The sequence below is a fragment of the Petromyzon marinus genome, chromosome 22 (genome assembly GCF_048934315.1).
Source record: "Petromyzon marinus isolate PM22_M1 ecotype Great Lakes invasive population chromosome 22, UKy_Petmar_22M1.pri1.0, whole genome shotgun sequence".
Classification (NCBI taxonomy): domain Eukaryota; kingdom Metazoa; phylum Chordata; class Hyperoartia; order Petromyzontiformes; family Petromyzontidae; genus Petromyzon; species Petromyzon marinus.
In genome coordinates, this window is record NC_133688.1 from 16,596,761 (window position 1) to 16,615,129 (window position 18,369).

The following is an 18,369-nucleotide window of genomic DNA, read 5'->3' on the forward strand; positions in this document are numbered from 1 at the left end:
CATATTTTGTCTCTTTCTCTGCCACCCTCCTCTCCCTCCTCCCTTTCCTCCTCCTCATGCTGCCATCTCCTCTTCTATGTCATCCTCCTCTTCCTCACCACCCCCTCGCCACTTCATCACCTCACACCCTCCCCCACCTCCTTCTTATCGTCGTCCTTGTACTCTGCCCCCCACACCCCCGCCCGCTCCGTGCCCAGGTGAACTCTCACCGCGAGAAGCTGCGGGAGCTGGAGCGCTACCTGGAGGGAATCGGCAGCGACCCCGGGGCCATCAACGACCGCGACTTTGAGCAGCGGCTGCAGTCAGTGGCCGACGCCGTCGCGCAGCTGCTGTGGGAGGTGCAGTCCGTGCAGGGTGCGTGCTGCCGAAATCGTAAAATAAACAAAAATAAAAAAGCACAAGCAACTGTAGTAATAGGTTTTACCCTTTTAAACTGGCACAAAAAACTGACACCTTTATTCAAGGCATCATGTCTGCAATAGCCGCAACACAAGCAGTCAAGGACAGTGCATATTATTACCAGAGTTGTCTTTTTGTTTGCATTTTGACTGCTTGTGTTGCGGTTATTGCAGACATGATGCCTTGAATAAAGGTGTCAGTTTTTTGTGCCAATTAAAAGGGTAAAACCTATTACTATATCTTGTTACTGGCAAAGGAGGTCTCATAACACAAGCAACTGTGTCGCGTGAGAAATCTGAAATATTTCACGAGCACAAATCATTGTTACAGAATGAATTCTCCTGTGGCGTGTCGGCACTGGCAGATTATTTATCGGCTGGTCAGAGTACAACTACAAATCAAGTTGCAGAAATATTCAACCGATTATAGGGTGGCTATTGCACCAAATACGTAAACTTCAGGAGAATGTTATTTGACTTCGACAACGTTGACGACAATGAGGATGACAATGACGTTGACTTAAATTATGTTAACGATGACAACGTAATGATGATGATAATACTAACAATAGCGATTTGTAACAATAACGATTAAGGTAATGATGATCAGTTCAACAAGTTGCTTTCACGACCTATATTTTTCGTAATAAAGGTTTGCTTTTTCGGTTAGATCACAGAAATATAAATGTTATTAACCCATCACCACGCGACACAGCCAATTTGTAAGGTTTGTCACGTGTGGTGGTGGGTTAACGTCACACATTATATTGACACGATTTAACCCCAAAAAAAACCTTTATTATGAATACTGATGGTCATCGTGATGCCAAGCACAATGCCATTGTTGACTTTGACTCAACAGAACACACGCAACACGAATCGTGACCCCACTCCCCCCCCCCCCCACCCACACTTCCGTCGTTCGATCCCAGACGCCGACTACAGCCTTCTGGACCGGCTCGCCGACATCAACGCGACGCTGACGCGGGAGATGACGCGGCTGCGGCGCGTGCGGGAGGGCGTGGACGACACCACCTCCGCCCTGGGCCGCTCCCGCGCCGCCGCCGACGACGTGGACGCCCTCGCCGCCGACGCCCGGCAGCAGCTGGAGCGGGCGCGCAAGGCCCTGAGCACCGTGGTGCGCGCACCACCTGCTGCTGCCGGCCAGGCGGCCGGTTGGCCAGGCAGCCGGTTAGGCAGGCAGTTAGCCAGCCAGTTTAACACGTAGCAGGCTGTCGCGACCGATATTATTCATAATAAAGGTTTTTGGGTTCGATCGCGTTTATTTATAAATGTGTCGTAGCCCTCCACTACCCGACACGGCCAATCGGCAAAAAAGTGGTCACGTTGACAAAAGACAAATAATTCACTACATTAGCCCACCGGTGTGTTGAAGAGTGAATCCACAACATTTACAGTTTGAGTACGACGTTTCGCTGGTAATTGCATCCAGCATCATAATCGATTATATAATTACAATACCCCCCCCCTCCGCCTCAAATCACTGCACCTGAATGAGTTCAATGATGACGTCACCCTGCTGCTCTATTTAAGATCGGGAGCAAGTGAGGGCTTTACCATTCTGGCGAATTGCCCGATGATGCTGGATGTAATTACCAGCGAAACGTCGTACTCAAACTGTAAATGTTGTGGATTCACTCTTCAACACACCGGTGGGCTAAAGTATGAGTTAGCCAGCCAGTTAGGCAGGCAGGCAATTAGCCAGCCAGCCAGTTAGCCAGCCAGCCAGTTAACCAACCAGCCACTTAGCCGGGCAGGCAGGCAGTTAGCCGGGCAGGCAGGCAGTTAGCCAGCCAGTTAGCCAGCCAGCCAGTTAGCCAGCCAGTTAGCCAGGCAGGCAGTTAGCCAGCCAACCAGCCAGTTAGCCAGGCAGTTAGACAGCCAGCCAGTTAGGCACGCAGGCAGGCAGGCAGTTAGCCAGCCAGTTAGACAGCCAGCCAGTTAGCCAGCCAGTTAGCCAGGCAGGCAGTTAGCCAGCCAACCAGCCAGTTAGCCAGCCAGTTAGACAGCCAGCCAGTTAGGCAAGCAGGCAGGCAGGCAGTTAGCCAGCCAATCAGCCACTTAGCCAGCCAGTTAGATAGCCAGCCAGTTAGCTAGAAAGTAAGCCAGCCAGCCAGTTATCCAGTGAGCCAGCCAGCCAGTGAGCCACCCAGTGAGCCAGCTAGCCAGTGAGCCAGCCAGCCAGTTAGCTAGACGTTAGCGAGAGCGCCAGCCAGTGCGTGTTGGCACATCCACCACCAATGCTGTCGCCATTGTCAATGTTGTCAAGTCAAACAATGGCGTTATCCCTGACGTCGTGTTGATGACGATCATCATTATTACCTTAGTCGTTATTGTTATGATCGCTTATCGTTAGCATCATCATCATGTTGTTGCTTTTTAGTCAACGTTGTCATCATCAACTTCATCACCATCGTTGTCATAGTCAATCAACTTTACGTGAGTTGCCTTTGTCGTTACTTTATCGTCTTTGTCATCATCGCCTTCATCAGCATCATCATCATCGTTAGTTTTTCTCCTCTGTCATCCTATCCATCATCATCACCACCGTTATCATAGTAATCAATTTCATCCTATCTTTTACACCTGCTGCCGTGGATACGTGTGTGTGTCCTGTGGGAAAGGTGCTACAGTGCTTAGCACACTGCCGCAACAAACCTGGCCAACCTAGCATTACTTTCCAGGCACAGTTAACGTTGTGTGCAAAGTGATATCTGAACCTGTTGTTGTGACCCTTCCCAGGGTCAACTTGGCCTTGGATGTGTACCTGTTGTGGTGTGTAAATATCAGCAGATGTGAGAAAAAGCCAGCTGGGTATGGTGCTGGCCACACTGCCCTTTGGTGTGCTGTGCCATCCTTAATCAGTTCTCACCAACCACCATCAGCACTCTCCCTAAACGGCTAATGATGCTAAAATGTAGCGTCGTAATCTTTTTTGTTGTTGCTGTTGCAGACGATTGATCCCAGAAACGTTTCGGACCCAAACAACCTGACGGGGTTGGTGGATGAAGCCAGGAAACTTGCCGATGAGTGAGTATAAGAAGAGAGACTTTTGTTAATAATCCTTGAAAATCCGGAAGTGGCCGAGTGACTGTGGTCAGAGTGCACACCGCTGAGATCCTAGGTTCAAATCCCAGGCCTCGTCCGTCTGCTTAAACGAGAATTAGAATAAGAATGTGAACCCAGAAGGATTCTTGTGACCCAGCGCACAGAGTAGAATTTCACAACAGGAGTGCGGCGCAAGCAATATTCTTCCTCAAGAGCGATGCTGCTGAAATGTCACCACCACACCCATAACGGTGACTTTATTACGTAAAAAAATACGTACCGCAGCGTCGTCCAGTGTGTTAACGCTGCGCGTGCGTGCACGCGCGTTGCCCTCGTGTGCGGCAGACACAAAAACGGCGCCTCCGAGATTGAGGGCACGGCCAACATGGCCCTCAACTCCTCCCAGACGGCGCTGGACCTACTTTCTCGCATCCTGGTGGATGAGAACGAGCTGGGTGAGAAGGCCTTCAACCTCACCACCAAGTGCGTACCCGGCCGCAATGGCCCTGGCTTGCCCACACGAGCGCTACTCGAAGCTGCTTTTTTGTTAAAATCGAGCTGCCTTCCCTTTTCTTTAACTCTGTCCAATGTTACTTTGCCTTTTATTTATTTGCTTATTCCGCAGGCTGAGGGAGGCCAAGAACTTGACGTCGCAGCTCGAGAAATACGCGAACCAAGTGCAGAGCAACGCAACGGACGTCGGCGACGTCGCCCTCGACCTGTACACACAGGCCAAGGCGGCCTTGCCGCAAGTCAACATCTCTGCGCTGGAGGTTGAGTGACTGTTCCATAGGCACAGAATATGCGCAACAGCTCGTATGAGCGTACAAAGCGCAACGTGTGCACACACACTGCACAAACCCATGTTCAACGGCAAAAACCGCTAGGTGATGTCAACGTGGCGCTTGTGCCAAGCTAAGTGCACTTTGATGTCACGTGGAGTGTCGAAGGGCTCCGCTGGCCAGGAGGTCACGAGATATACCCATGTGCTATGGGTTGACTTGCTTGGATGACCGGTAGATGTACCACCTGTGCTGACGTACTACACACACACAAATACTGCATACACATTCTATACACACACATACTTTACACACACACCCAATTACTACACACACGCATATACTGCATATACGCTTATGCTACACAAGTCAACATGCCGGAGGTTAAATGACAGATTCTCAGACACTGCTCTCCCATATTCCCACACCGAACAATCCACACATACCCCTCCATCATATCCACGTGCCGCCGAGTGATGCACCGTGTGCTTCAGTTCTGAACCCGCCCATTCACGAGACGGAGGCGCGGACGTGATCCTAGGGCACCGTAACCTCCGCTCGCCATCCGCAGGAGCCACGGCCGCCCGCGTTGTCCGTCCGCTATCGCCACTGTTTTTTTTTTTTGAGCAGCGATGACCGTACTTCCCTCCCCCGTCCCCCCGAAACCACCTCCGCTAATCTCCTCGAATCGCAGACGCGGGCCGAGCATATTGGCGCCAAGTCGGAGGAGGTAATGCAGCGCACGGGGGAGAAGGAGACCAACCTGCACGACCTTCTCAACGAAACGCGGTCCAGGCAGGAGAAGGCCGCCGTGTTGCTCCAGCGCGGCTTGCAGGAGCAGAAGGTAGCGCCCGCGCGCGCGTGCACCGAGACCCGTGTGACTAACGCGACCGTTGTGTTGTGGATTTTTTTCCCCCTCCTCCTCCTCCTCTCCCCAAATCCCACGATGGCGTCCGTCCGCCCGTCCATCCGTACGGCTGCCCCCCTTACCACCCCGCCCCCACCCCCCAACACCTTCGTCGTTCGCACGTGTCGCGGTCTTCGGTCACGACAACAAACGACAACATCACGATCGGGGTAATCGTCCGTGGGGGTGGGATTGAAAAAAAATAAACCAACCGGATCCAATGACAAAATCGGCCGACCCACCACCACCACCAGCAAGAGCACAAGCGCGTGGGCGAGATCCTGCGAGCGGTCACGTCCCACGGCAACGCCACCATCGAGATGGCCGACATGTGCATCGAGCGCTCGGAGGTGCACCACAATCAAGCGCGCAGGCTCCTCGACTCGGCCCGCACCTACGGCCAGGTAGACGCGGTGCCATGTCGCACCGGCGCTGCGGCCTTTCCTGGTGGCTACGTCTCGACCTGTCGGCATCCCTTCGCTGCCGGCACCTCGCTCTGCTTGGTTTGTTGGAAATCACAACAAAAAAAACGGGGAGCCGGCGTTGGTGGAAGTGTTCCGTTTTATTTCACGTTGATTTCCCTTTTGCCTTGGAGCTCCTCATTAGAAACATCTTGATAGTTGTTTTTTTTTTGGTGTCGCTGAATTCCTGTCGACTTTTCCTGCCTTGGGTTCTTCCAGTCAAGCGATCCGCGTTGAAGAACCACACCGCGCAGGGCTGCCGGCCGGTGTTCTTGGTCAGCGCCGTGACGCCGCGCGTGGCGTTCTTTCACCGCTTGGTTGAACTGCGTGGCGCTTTCTCTCTCTGTGCCCCAAATCATGCGTGCGCTTCGCGGCTTTCAGGGAGCTGCGCCACCGCTCTCTCTAAATCCTTCGCTTGCTTCCGTTGTGTTGCGTGGTTTTTCGAGGCACGTTTTAGTCGGTAGTGAAACGGTGGTGGGGTTTTGTTTGCGAGCAAACGCGCGATTGTGTTTTGTGTTTCGCCACGCGATGTCCTTTCTTACAAGTCGTAAGAAAGCACGAGGACAAGGACATTAATTTGATGCTGTTAAAGTAAAGTGAAATAGCCTTCAATGTTTAAGTAGCTAAATGGACAATAAACTAACATTGTTAATGCTTGAAGCAGAAGCTGTAAAGGATGCTCAGTGTTATGGCAAACTCTCGTGATGTCATCCACAACAGTGAACAGCTTTTTGGCTGAACCAGCAGACATCATCGATATGCACGCTAGCGATTTATATAAAGCATTTCAAAATATATATTATTTACAGTGCTTGGTCAATTGGCTGCTGGATGAAGGCCTTCCTTTGCCTTGTCGGGCGTGGGGGTTTTTAACTCCCCCCGCCCCCCACTTCACCACCCCGAATTCGTCAGCATGGTGAAGTATGTTCAAGCAATTCCCACGACCTGCATGACATGACATGATTAGGCCGTCATCCAGAAGTGGAATGGCATGGTCAAATCACTCCCTCCGAATGCGCCACCGGGCCTCGTCAGCTCTCAAGACGCTAAGCAGGGATTTTGGGCCTGGTCAAGTGGTACCAGGATTGGTGATGCACCCCGGGGGCTTGCCAGGTGTCGTAGGAGTGCGGCCGCGCGCTGTGGCCAACGGTGATTTGACAAAGGGCCGTAGATAGTATTCCACAACACGCGCAGGAGAAACATGGCCACGGCTTTGCTTGCCAAGCACCAAGTAAATATCCTTGTCCGGCAGAGGCGAGGCTTCGCATCGATCGAGGCGAATTTCCTCGGGGCGAATAGGACGGGGCGGAAGTTGCGCCCGCCCGGCCGCCCTTTGCACCGTCACCGCCACCCCGTCGCTTAACGCCTCCCTCCGGGGCTGCGCCCTCTGCTTTTCTTTTTTTCCTTCTTTCCTTGCTCCCCCACAGACGGCCGACCAGCTGCTGGCACGCGCCGACGCCGCGTACGCCACGGCCAACGAGGCGGCCACCGCCGGGAATCGAACCCTCGCCGAGGCCAAGGAGATCCTCGATTACATCAAAGGTGCATTCCCGCCGCTCGCGCTGATCTCGCAGGAAGAGACGACCCCTCCCTCCTAACCCCCCCCCCCCCCTACCCTCTGTGGTCCAGCTTTCCGTGATGTTGATGATGGGTGATAATGATGATGCCATTGGTTAGTTATTATTGCAATACCTGATGTGTGAATGACAGTGATGTTTATTATGGACTAGCCTTTTGCCCGTCCAACGATGAGTGTATTTCAGTAAATCTGAAACTTGCAAGCGAAAAGGGAACCGTGACGTGACATATTCATTGCATCCATTCGTGTGCAATTTGTAAGGCCGCGGAGACACAGACCTATTTCATTTTAAGGTTATAATCCCTTGTTCATCATGACGTCCTTTTAACTTCTATGTCTCAATAGCGTTACGGAGATCGCGTGACGTGAGGGTTCTGCCTTTGTAGTGAGGGTTGTAAGTTGACGCTGAGGAGGGGGGAGGAGGCACCTTGGCCCCCCATGTGGAGTGACGTCAGCTGCTCATTATTATTAATGGGAGGGGGGGTTTCCATTTGGAGGACGTAACCTGTTCATGGTTATTAATGAGGGGGGGTTCTCCATGTGGAGTGACATCACATGCTCATGATTATTAATGAGGGGGGCTGTTCTATGTGGAGTGACATCACCTGTTCATGATTATTAATGGGGGGGGTGCTACATGTGGAGTGACGTCACTCGCTCATGATTATTAATGAGGGGGGGGTCCATGTGGAGGACGTCACCTGTTCATGATTATTAATGAGGGGGGCTGGCCGACGTGCAGTGACGTCATGTAAATGTGTGTTGAAATTATTTTGCATCGTACGTAGCCAACTGTGCTAATCAGAAGTGCGGTAAATGATGATGATGATGATGCCAATGCCAATATGTTACAGGCTTGCATAGCAATACCTCATTTTTATATACTGCTGCCACTGCTGGTGATGCTCGTGCTGCTGATAACGACGACGTTTTCATTGACCTTTAAATATACATAATAACTTGACGTTCTTCCCCGGGTACAGATTTCGACCGCCGCGTGGCCGACAACAAGACGGCGGCGGAGGAGGCCATCAAGAAGATCCCGAAGATCGAGGCCAAGGTGGCAGCCGCGCGGAACAAGACGCAGGCGACGACGGCGGCGCTCGGCTCGGCGGAGCGCGACGCGAAGCAGGCGCGCCGCATCGCGCAGGACGCCGAGAAGATAGCCAACCAGACCCAGGCGGTACGGCCACCGCCATCGTCCGGCAACTTCCATCTCTCTCTCTCTCTCTCTGTCGACACGGCGTGGCGGCGTAGCGTGCGCGCGTGCTCGTTTGTACGTACGTTGAAGTTCTTTCCCACCGATACGTAGCAAATCGCGCTAATTGCAGGTGCGCGGGAGTGGGGGGGGGGGGGTGGAAGGATAAGAAACTACACCCGGGGTCACACGGGTCACGAGGGGCCCAGACGCCCAGGCTATGAAGAGAGAATGAATAAAAGTTTGTAATGTTGAAGTTATTTCGATATGTAGTCAACCACGCTCACGGATGTGCAGGGAAATGACAGCAGTGCGGGGTGCCGAGCTTCACTGCTTGCACCGGGAACTCGTGCCTCAAGCACGTGATGGGGGGGGGGACCGCACACTCCGGCAAGTTGGCTCATTCTTATTTATTTAGTGGCCTCCTCCGACCCCCCCCCCGCACCTCCGATGAGCAAGGTTGGCTACGTACGGCGTGAAAGAAGTTCTACATGCATGCACGCATACATTCCCGCGTAGTGACCCAGTCGCGTGAAGCCCGAACGGCATTCCGAGACGATTTGGATCGATCCACGTTTTCTCGGACGCAGTCGCCCAGAGGCAAATTCCCGATCGTTTATTGATTTATTTCACCCAAATTTGTGTTAACATTTATAAATGTTAGGCAATACTTACTTGGTAATTTCAAGAATTTCAGCTAAGGAGGATAATGTTGTGCCACGATTGCTGCTTCTCCTCTGAAGTTGCAGTTAACACTTTTTTGTTGAGTCAAACTGTGAATTGCAACAATCCAACATCATAAATGGGCCACGACAGAAAGAAAAAGATGGGGAGCGGTGATCCCAGATGAATTGGACATCAAATGTGATAACATGGACTGATCAGGCAACACACCACCTGACAAAGACTGCGAAAGGGTAGGCGAAAGTGGTGTCGCCCCCAAAGACCGCTGTGGTCAAGGGCGACATGACGATGATGACTATAAACGACCAACGGCAACGATGATGATGAGCTGATGCCCCACGGTAGGGTGTGCACGTGCGTCACCGTCGTCGTCGCTGTCCCCGATGTTTGCAGGATTCGGCGGCGGTGAAGGAGGAGGCCGGCCGCCTCTTCAGCGAGTCGATGGCCCTGAACGACAACATGGCCAAGATGCAGGAAGAGCTGTTAGCCGGCGAGGAGATGCTCGCCGCGAAGCAGGCGGACGCAATGCGAGACATGGACATGGCTACAAACGTGAGCCGCCACCCCCCCACTACACTCACACACTCGCTTACCCATTCAGCCACACAACAACAACAATAACCGCCACCATTCGCCACTTAGTGACGGTGACATCACCACGGCGCTTGTGCCAGGCCAGGCGCACTCCGAGGCCACTTGAAGTGTCGGAAGGCTTGCTGACAGGAGGTCACAGGGACAGATCCAGGTGCCACGGGTTGACCTGACTGAGATGAGTGGCAGATGCGCACCGCCTGTGGGCCCCCCCCACTGTGCCAACTTGCTGTATTTTAGCCACCCGGTGCTCCGCTCGTTGTTGTGAGCGTCGCTCCTCTGCCCTCCACTTTTGTTGGAGGGCGACTGCCTCCAACTGCCCAGTAGCGACCTTCAGGAGCCTCCTCCATAGAGGCCGATCTTGACACCGCTGGTACCAGTCTTCGGCAAGTCTACTCAGCTCGCCATCCTCCTGTACTGCATCAGTCCATCTCTTCTCCGAACCGTGCCACACCCATTTAGCCCCCTCTATCCGGCCAAACAGAAGCTGCTTGGGCATACGGTGGATGGGCATGCAGGCTACATGTCCCTGCCAACACAGCCTTGCCTGCTGGAGGAGTTCAGTGATAGGAATGTGTACAGATCTTTTGAGGATTTGTGAGCTCCTCTCACAATCCAGCCTGGTTAAACCCAGGATGGATCATAGGCAGGTTACACATCCACTCATTCACCCACTCGCATACCCACTCGCATACCCACTCGCATACCCACTGACATATCCACTCCCCCACTCACATATCCACTCACTTACCTCTCACCTACACACTCACCCACATTTTACAATGCCAGTTTTTTTCCTGTTGTCGCAAGGCTTTTATTTTTGAGACATGCTTTCACAAACACTTTCATTGGTAAAAAAGGCAAATTGTGTTACAAAGCTGCAGGTTGCTTACAGATGCACATGTTGAAACTTTTATTTGCCATTTAAGACAAAAGTCTCGTTCGTGAAGAAAATTTGGAATTTCAAGATTTTTGTGACTTAGGCGTTCACTGGCTTTTGTGCACATGGTGGAGTGGGCAGTGGTGGCACAGTGATTAGTGCGCTGCGCTACAAACTCTCACAACAACACCAGTGACAATTACCTGAACCTGTCCTGGGCCTCTCCTAAGTCGATTAAGCTTCAAATGAATACATGGTACGATTGTGTAACCATCACCACTGGGGAGACAAAGGTGGTCGGGCATGGTTCTGGCCACCCGCCCCCTCATGTGCCGTGCGGGCCTTCATAGGCACTCGCTAACAGCACTTGTCCCAACAGTCTGTTAAAGGCTATACGGGGGATCTTTGTCTTTGTGTGTGCGTGTGCTGTAATGCTGGTGTGTGTGTGCGCGTGTGCTGGACTCTAGGTCACAATACAAGCGCAGAGCGCGGAGGACAAAGCTCGCAAAGCGCGCAACACCGTGCGGGAGACGCTCAAACGCATCAAACAGCTCCTGGAGCAGCTCGGTTCGTAACGCTGCCCGCCAAACAGCCGCTTGACGAGAAAACACCATAATACAGGGCGCTTCAAAAAAATGTTAACACTTCTTCCCTCTTGTGCCAATTCTCATGACGTTTCGACCATAACACAAACGGTGTTATGGTCGTGTCATGGTCGAAACGTCGTGAGAATTTTTATTGTTTTATATATTTTATTATTTTATTGTTTCCCTTCAACGTGACTTTACTGAAAGAGCTAAGAATATGAATACCGATAGTCCCATGTAAGTATTAACATTTTTTTAAAGCACCCTTTATATGCAGGTTTCACCCACGGATTTGTTGTGGGCAGCAGAGTGCAGTGAAGCAAAATCCACCATATTGTGCTAATGCCCGCAAGCCTCTTGACTTGAGTTCTCTATTCCTGGCCATGGCGCTGATATCAGTGGCAAGTGATCTGTGAAGCAGTCCTTGGCGTCCACCACCCCTTGAACCTGCACTACCCAGCATGGTGAATTATGGTCAAATTACTCCCTACATCAGACATGGCGTGGGGGGGAATATCCTTTATCTAGCAGTGAATTGCCAAAAAGGCTGCACATGAAACACATCAGTGGCACGTGGTATCTGAAGTTAACCCAGGTTTTTTTTCACTTGGGAGCACTTGGCCTTCAAGGTGTACCTTGGCACACGTGTCGGTTACCAACAATGGCACGAGGGGGAAAAGTCTCAAGCTCTCCAATGTAAATGCGTGCGCAATGCCGGTTATTTTCTGCAGACACCCTGCAAGACATCGACGGAGAGAAGCTGGCGGAGCTGGAGAAAGAGCTGAAGGCCAACCAGGACCGCATGGCGAATGAGGAGCTCGCCGACAAGATCAAGCAGCTGGAGGATGCGGGCGCGCAGCAGGATCGCGCCCTGCAGAACTACGAGCGAGACATCGGCACCATCCTGGCCGACATCAAAAACCTGGAGGACATCCGGGACGCCCTGCCGCAGGGATGCTTCAACGCTGCCAGTATTGAGAACCCGTAAACCTCCACTCTCTCGAGCAGGACAGGAAGGTGGCAGTGTGTGCTGCCGGGAAAATCGGGGTTTGCGGGGAGGGGGCGCCCTTTTTTTTGTTTATTTTAACAATAAATCACTACGGTAATAATGGTCCCCATCCACACCTTGGCGTCCCATTAACTGCCCTCTATGCCCTTGCCCCAACCCTCCACCCCCGTCCCACATATGTAAGTGATCTCCCGTGTTTATTGTTACGTCCATTATCTGCGAAGGGCTGCTTATCCGAATAACTTTTATAATATACTTGCCAGCCGCAGAATTGGTGCTCAACAGAATAATAATAATAAAGCAATGCTATGTCGGATTCCCCTGAGCGTCTGCTTGAGGAATGTTGTGTGTAGCACTGTGGCCAGCATAGCAACGTCTGCCGGCCACATTTTTTTAGACTGTACTTTGTTTTAAAGTTATTGCTGCCAAGGTCTTCGTAAAAAAAATGTTTTAAAAGGTTATATTCCACTGTGGTGAATTATGACAGTGGGGTGTAGCGTGCGCATCCTCCTGCTGTTTCAAAACGACAGCGGGGCCGCTGACTAAAAGGGCTAGTCTCGCGATGCCCAATTTTACTAAAACAGCCGCTCGGCCATCTCCACCTTTAATTGTTTTTCTGACCGTACACATTTATTTATTCTTTAAAAAATGATGGGAAGTAAAAAAACGAATTGCGCGCGTCGTTTTTTTTTTTTAGGTGAAGTCGAATGAAAATTGTAGAGCGGCAGGCAGGCAGGCAAAGAAACAATGCCTCGCATGCATACCAGGTAGACATCCCCAGGGCGCTGTGTTCACAGTGCCACGGGAGGCTCCTCCGTAGGCTCTGTGATTGCTCTTCTTGCCAGGTCCGTGGGGCGACCACATTAATACCACACCCGTGGGAGCCGAGATGGAAACCCGGTGGGTTTTATTTAGCCAATTTATATTTTCAGATTTAAGTTCCCCCCCCCCCCCCGTTTTACTTGAGGTGGTCGATGGATGAGAATCAGTGCATCTAGGTTTTTGCTTCCGAGTGTATGTTTTGAGTCGAGGCATTATTGTACCGTTACCAAAATTCGAAGCAAAATCACTCAGGCTTTTGAACGTGGATTACAATAGACAGTCCTGTGAATTTAGAGGAGGATCTTTCGATGGGACCTCTGCAATTTAAAGCGGAGTTTTTGATCGGTTATTTGATGAAAGAGAGCTACGTTTGCCGTTAAATGTAACGGCGTTTTTCGGAGCAACGCTTTGGTGTCTTTTGCAGAAGAATGACAATCTCAGTAGCAGTAGATAAGGCCCAACAACAACTCTGTACCTAAACTAGTTTGTAACTGGTCTTTCACACGGAGTTCCCCCCCCTCCCCCCCCCACAATCTTTTGCCATTTTTCAAGTTATTTAAATTTTAAAATGATTATATAAGGGAAAAACTGTACATGTTTGCCCCTGAAGGAAAAAGAAATTAAATGTTATAGAAAATGGCTTTTTTTACACAACAGTTTTTTTTTAAGTAAACATGTTCAAAACATTCCCTGTATGTGCTCATGGGACACAGGAGAAACAAGGTCCGATTGTGGCTTAATTTGTGCACGTGTGTGCGTTCAAATAGGGACGCCGACAGCTGACAAACTGGCAAGATGGGGTGGGTTTTTTTTATTGTGACCCAGAGTTGCAAAAGCAGCAGCTCCCAATAGGGCCCCCATACGTGTAATAAAATACATCTTGGTGTTAACATACACACTAATTTCCCTCGATTGAAATGTCAATTCCTACATATTTATGCACAATGCAGATTTTTTTCACATTTCCACTTTCATTGTGCCTTAGAGAAAAAAAAAACGAGTGCCTTTTTTGTAAAAAAAAAAATGTAAGCATTTTTCACCGTCATTTTAGCGTTACTTAGGTCGGCAGCAAACAGTCAAGAGTATTATCGCATACTATAAATGTACTTCACTATTTCAGTGTAACTTACAATGTGTTCAGTATTTATCTGTGTATCTTTTTGTACACTTGTTCATTCATAAAATAAAAGCCATCGAGAAAAGCTGAAAAAAAATCAGGCCTGTGAAGGGAATATTTTTTTGTAGATTGTTACGCACTTTTGAGATGTTCACAAATCTTGCTGTGTAACAACGAGGCAGATTGTTTGAGTAAACAAAAAAGTGGAAAGTTTAGTTTCATAATTACTGTTTTACTTTTTATCTTGTATTTTTTTCATCCCATTTTTCAAGCAGAACTAAGTTTTTGCTTATTAACAAAGGCTGTTACAGTCTGACACACACACACACACAGATGTTGCGTAACGAAAATTGGTGTGCCTCTCCTTTTGGCAGGCATCTGCTTCACCCAACACCTCTTTTCAGATACGACACAGATGCCGGATTATTGTCACTGCGGGTTTGTTGTTGCACCCGTTACAACGTGTAGCGTTTAATAACAATCCAAAACGGTGGCGGCAGCATGAGGTGGGGGGGGGGTGGCCTGTGTGTCGCAGCGTTGACTTTCATCGGGGTACATCTGAGCGGCACGCAGGGACTTCCCCACGGGCAGGAACTTGGCGTGCTCTTTTGGTGCCTTCTTTGAACGGCATCCGAGCCATCGCTCGAGCGCTCCGATGCGCCTTCGGGTCGTCGCGCGTGTCGTCGAGCGCGTTGTCCGGCGTTTCGCTCGCACCCTAATATCGGGAGCTTCTGTCCCGAAAGACGTTTCGCTCCGTGCGCGCTGGGAGCCCATGAGCCCGCCGCTCGATTCGGCCTCTCGAGACGCGCGCGCTCTCCCCAGCAACCGCGGTGCGAAACGTCCGCCGGGCATCGTGCCGAGCGACGCCGTGGCGCGACCCGAGGGAAAACGCGCACCGGAAGAGCCGCGCTCTCCTTCTTGCGAGCCCGAATTCGTCTGTCTGCCGAGGGCAAGCGCGGCGTCGCGGTTCGTGCGCGTGCCCGTGCTTCGACGCTGGCGTTGTGGCCTTGGCGAGTCGGCTCACAGTCCGCCGGCGCCAGCAAGAGGCTCGCGTTTTCCCCGCCGCAGAGGCGCCGTTCAATTATCCCTGCAAACATTGCCCCAGCCGATGTGCTACCTTTTTTTTTAAATCGATTAGAAATATTACTATGCAGGTAAAGGAAGGGTTTCGTTTATCGAGTCTTATATATATAAATATATGTGAAAAATGTGTTAGAAAAACCTAAAAAAATCATTAGTGTGCTTTCCACATGTCAAAGGTTTGTTGTAAACATCACGTTGGACGGTCTCGTTCTGTGACAGATTTGCTATTGGACGTTTTGTACAAACCCTGCCGCATACCTGGCCGCTTCAGTGACTCTAGTGCGCCAATTGATATCATTTATTAACCAGTGAGCCTGTAAACCTTTGTAAATTGCCTAGCAGACCAAACTGATATTCTGGTGCTAATTTCGTATGATACAAATAAATGCTATATTTTGTTATGTTTATCCGTAATTATTGTTGCATTTCATTAAATAAAAAAGTAGTGTAGTTTGCCGTGTAAATATTATGTTCGGATGATCCCTGTGTAATCTTACCGTTGTTGATTTATGAATTAAAAGCAAATATTCCCTCGTCTTTATTTGCGGGGCTTGGGGGGGGGGGCGGTACATTTTATTTTGTGGTGGTAAAAGTTTACATAATGGAACACCCTTCACATGTAACCTAAGCCTCCAATTTTAAAGTGACACTGTATAGCAATTGGCCATCCACCGCCTTAAAACGCAATACAAAGTACAACCATGCAGTGACGCGCACACATTACGGGGTCGCGCGACCAGTGAGTGTTCTCGTGTGGAACTATCGCCGAGTGAGTGTGCCTATAATCATTATATAAACGTAATACTGCACTCCCCAGCCCTACGGCAGTCCAATGCCTCCCTATGCTGTGTTGGTGGTCATGGAGCTTATTTGACCATACTTCACCACGCTGGTCTGTGCGGGTTGGTGAAGGTGGGGGTGGCGATGCGGGGGAGGGTAACCAGAACTGGATCGGATCTCGATCGACATTCGTGTTTAGCCGTGGGTCGGGAAGCGAACGCAAGGCGCAGGTTTCGTGTCGACCACTGCGCCACCGCTCCATCCCCTTGAAACGCATCTCCACATCTCTCCGTTTAAGTCAACGGTGTGACTCTGTGACCAAGTAACACGCCTAGTGCTTTGCGAGGTCCTTCTGGTTATTATGCGGTGTTGGTTAGAACATATGGCCCACCTATTTGTATCTAACTGCGCAGAGGCATCGAATATATTGCGTCATTATAGTGGCATGTGATTGCGCGCTCTATTATCAGAGGCTTGGTTTAGTGATATACGTAGTTTCTGCCTTTATATGTCTTATGGGGCGGGGGGGGGGACACACACAATGTGTACATTGCACATTAACAGACCTGTCGGTATGGTTTCAGCAGAATAATCCTGCACTGTTTCGCCCCAACGCTTCAATGGAAACGTGATCGTTTTAAAACTCGAGATTAGGGCTTGAAAACAGCGAGTGCAATGTACACCATAACACTGTTTTGACTGCATCCAGAAAAACATTAGGCTGAGGCAAGGCATTGATTGGGTTTTCTACTATTTGGAGTTGTCCTCGACTATCAGCGGACAACTCGCACGTGGGTCATTGAGACCTAATGCACTGCCATGAATAAATAAAGAGCAGCGCAAAGGAACTTGCGCTGGGGATTCCTTGCAGCCAAAGCATCTTGAACAATGAGATGGCGTTTCCTAACGTGACTCCCTGACTGGGTGGCTTACAGCAGTGTTCTCGCGTCTGTGCGTCTCATGCAGCGGTTCCTAGAGTATTCACGTATTCTCTCTGCTAACACGTCACCTCATCACAATCGCATCATTATATTTTTTGTTCGTATACATCAGTGATTTGTATTTTCGGTAATTTGAACGTGTGGCAATATCCAACAGCTGCGGCACACAATAATTTTGTTGACTGGAATATACAGTACTTGATTTGCAGTTAATTACTCTAATAATGTAATACTTTGGTTTTACGTAGCATTTAAACGCAATCACGTGTCAAGACGCCGGTGAAAACAAAATTGTATTGCAGTAACTTTCCATGGCTTCAAATTAGAAGAGCCTTTGGTTTCTGGAACGAGCGACAGGTTTGAAATAACACATTTAGGGTGATGACAGGGAGCGGATGAGGCCGTGTCTAATGCGACATCTCCGTTTGCGGTCACAAGGCCGCACATGAAACCCCCTCTGCTCTGGACAAAACCGAAAATAGATAATCCACCCTTATCAGATGACTCTCCCAACCCTGACTGGCGTTTGAGATAACCAAATTCCCACGCAGAGCCGTTTTTTTTTTAGCAATGTCCATCGTTCCGCGTGGTGGCGAATGCGTTTTGTTTCCAACGGATGGCGGTGTATATCTGGAAAACACGAGCAAACCGTGCCCCCACTGGCTTTATACCCTAGTTTGTTGACTTACAGGGATGTGAATGTGTCTAAATAAATGTTTTAAGCGAAGGTGGATTCATTACAGAGTTGTGATTATTTGCCAGGCGTAAGCAGTGGGGGGGGTGGGGGGAGGTGAGATTGTGATACCCAACCAACTTGCGCAGTGTTAGGCCCTGCGTCGAGTCGCCTGCTGCCCTGTCTTGTGTTTTGTATTTGTGACCCGATCTTGAAAACACACTCCCGCTATTCTCCCAATGTTTCTCTTTTCTCGTACGCTACACGTTATTCTTGCAAATACCTCAATGTAGCTTTTTAAAATTTAGATATGATTTAAATAAGGCAAAAAATCAAGTTAGCTGCGTCTTGAATTGTACCGCTCGATTTTGTAAGACAATTTTAGATTTCTTATTGTATTTCCACCATTGTAATCATGTCACATCGTTCCAAATAAAAATAAAAAGTCACGAAAAATAGCGTTTGTCTGGCATGGATTTATGACATCTTTCTGGAGTTCAGGTTATAATTAACATGAAAAATAATTCACAGCCGCATGTCAATTGCCCGGTGAAGGCCTCCCCATGCCGTGTCGGTCATGGAAGGCTGTCTAACCATACTTCACCACGCTGGTCAGTGTAGATTAGTGCAGGTGGACGAGGGATGGGAGTGCAAGGGCTCGATCGCACGTGCCACTGTCGTTAGCCACGGCCTGGAATCTCAGTCAAGCTGCTGGGTTTACAGTGCAGGGTGCCAACGGCTGTGCCACCACTCAACGCCACTGCGGTTCGCAAAGGAGACTTTGTTATTAGTTTTTTTTGTAATACTC

At 50.0% G+C, this 18,369-nt stretch overlaps 1 protein-coding gene across 2 annotated transcripts in view; it reads left to right on the top strand.

Moving 5' to 3' along the window:
* The window catches only part of LAMC1 (laminin subunit gamma 1), a 111,640-nt gene extending 93,621 nt beyond the window's left edge, over nucleotides 1-18,019 (top strand). Inside the window, exons 18-28 of one of the 2 annotated variants that reach the window (XM_032958817.2) lie at nucleotides 198-354; nucleotides 1,331-1,536; nucleotides 3,373-3,449; nucleotides 3,813-3,950; nucleotides 4,093-4,240; nucleotides 5,411-5,560; nucleotides 7,045-7,159; nucleotides 8,180-8,379; nucleotides 9,472-9,630; nucleotides 11,017-11,116; nucleotides 11,868-18,019. In XM_032958817.2, the coding sequence (XP_032814708.2) occupies nucleotides 198-354; nucleotides 1,331-1,536; nucleotides 3,373-3,449; nucleotides 3,813-3,950; nucleotides 4,093-4,240; nucleotides 5,411-5,560; nucleotides 7,045-7,159; nucleotides 8,180-8,379; nucleotides 9,472-9,630; nucleotides 11,017-11,116; nucleotides 11,868-12,124 (1,707 nt within the window). In that variant the 3' untranslated portion in view covers nucleotides 12,125-18,019. Of the gene's footprint in view, nucleotides 1-197; nucleotides 355-1,330; nucleotides 1,537-3,372; nucleotides 3,450-3,812; nucleotides 3,951-4,092; nucleotides 4,241-4,943; nucleotides 5,094-5,410; nucleotides 5,561-7,044; nucleotides 7,160-8,179; nucleotides 8,380-9,471; nucleotides 9,631-11,016; nucleotides 11,117-11,867 lie in introns of both variants that reach the window. The other variant, XM_032958816.2, reaches the window with a different exon arrangement.
* Nucleotides 18,020-18,369: the final 350 nt, after the last annotated feature.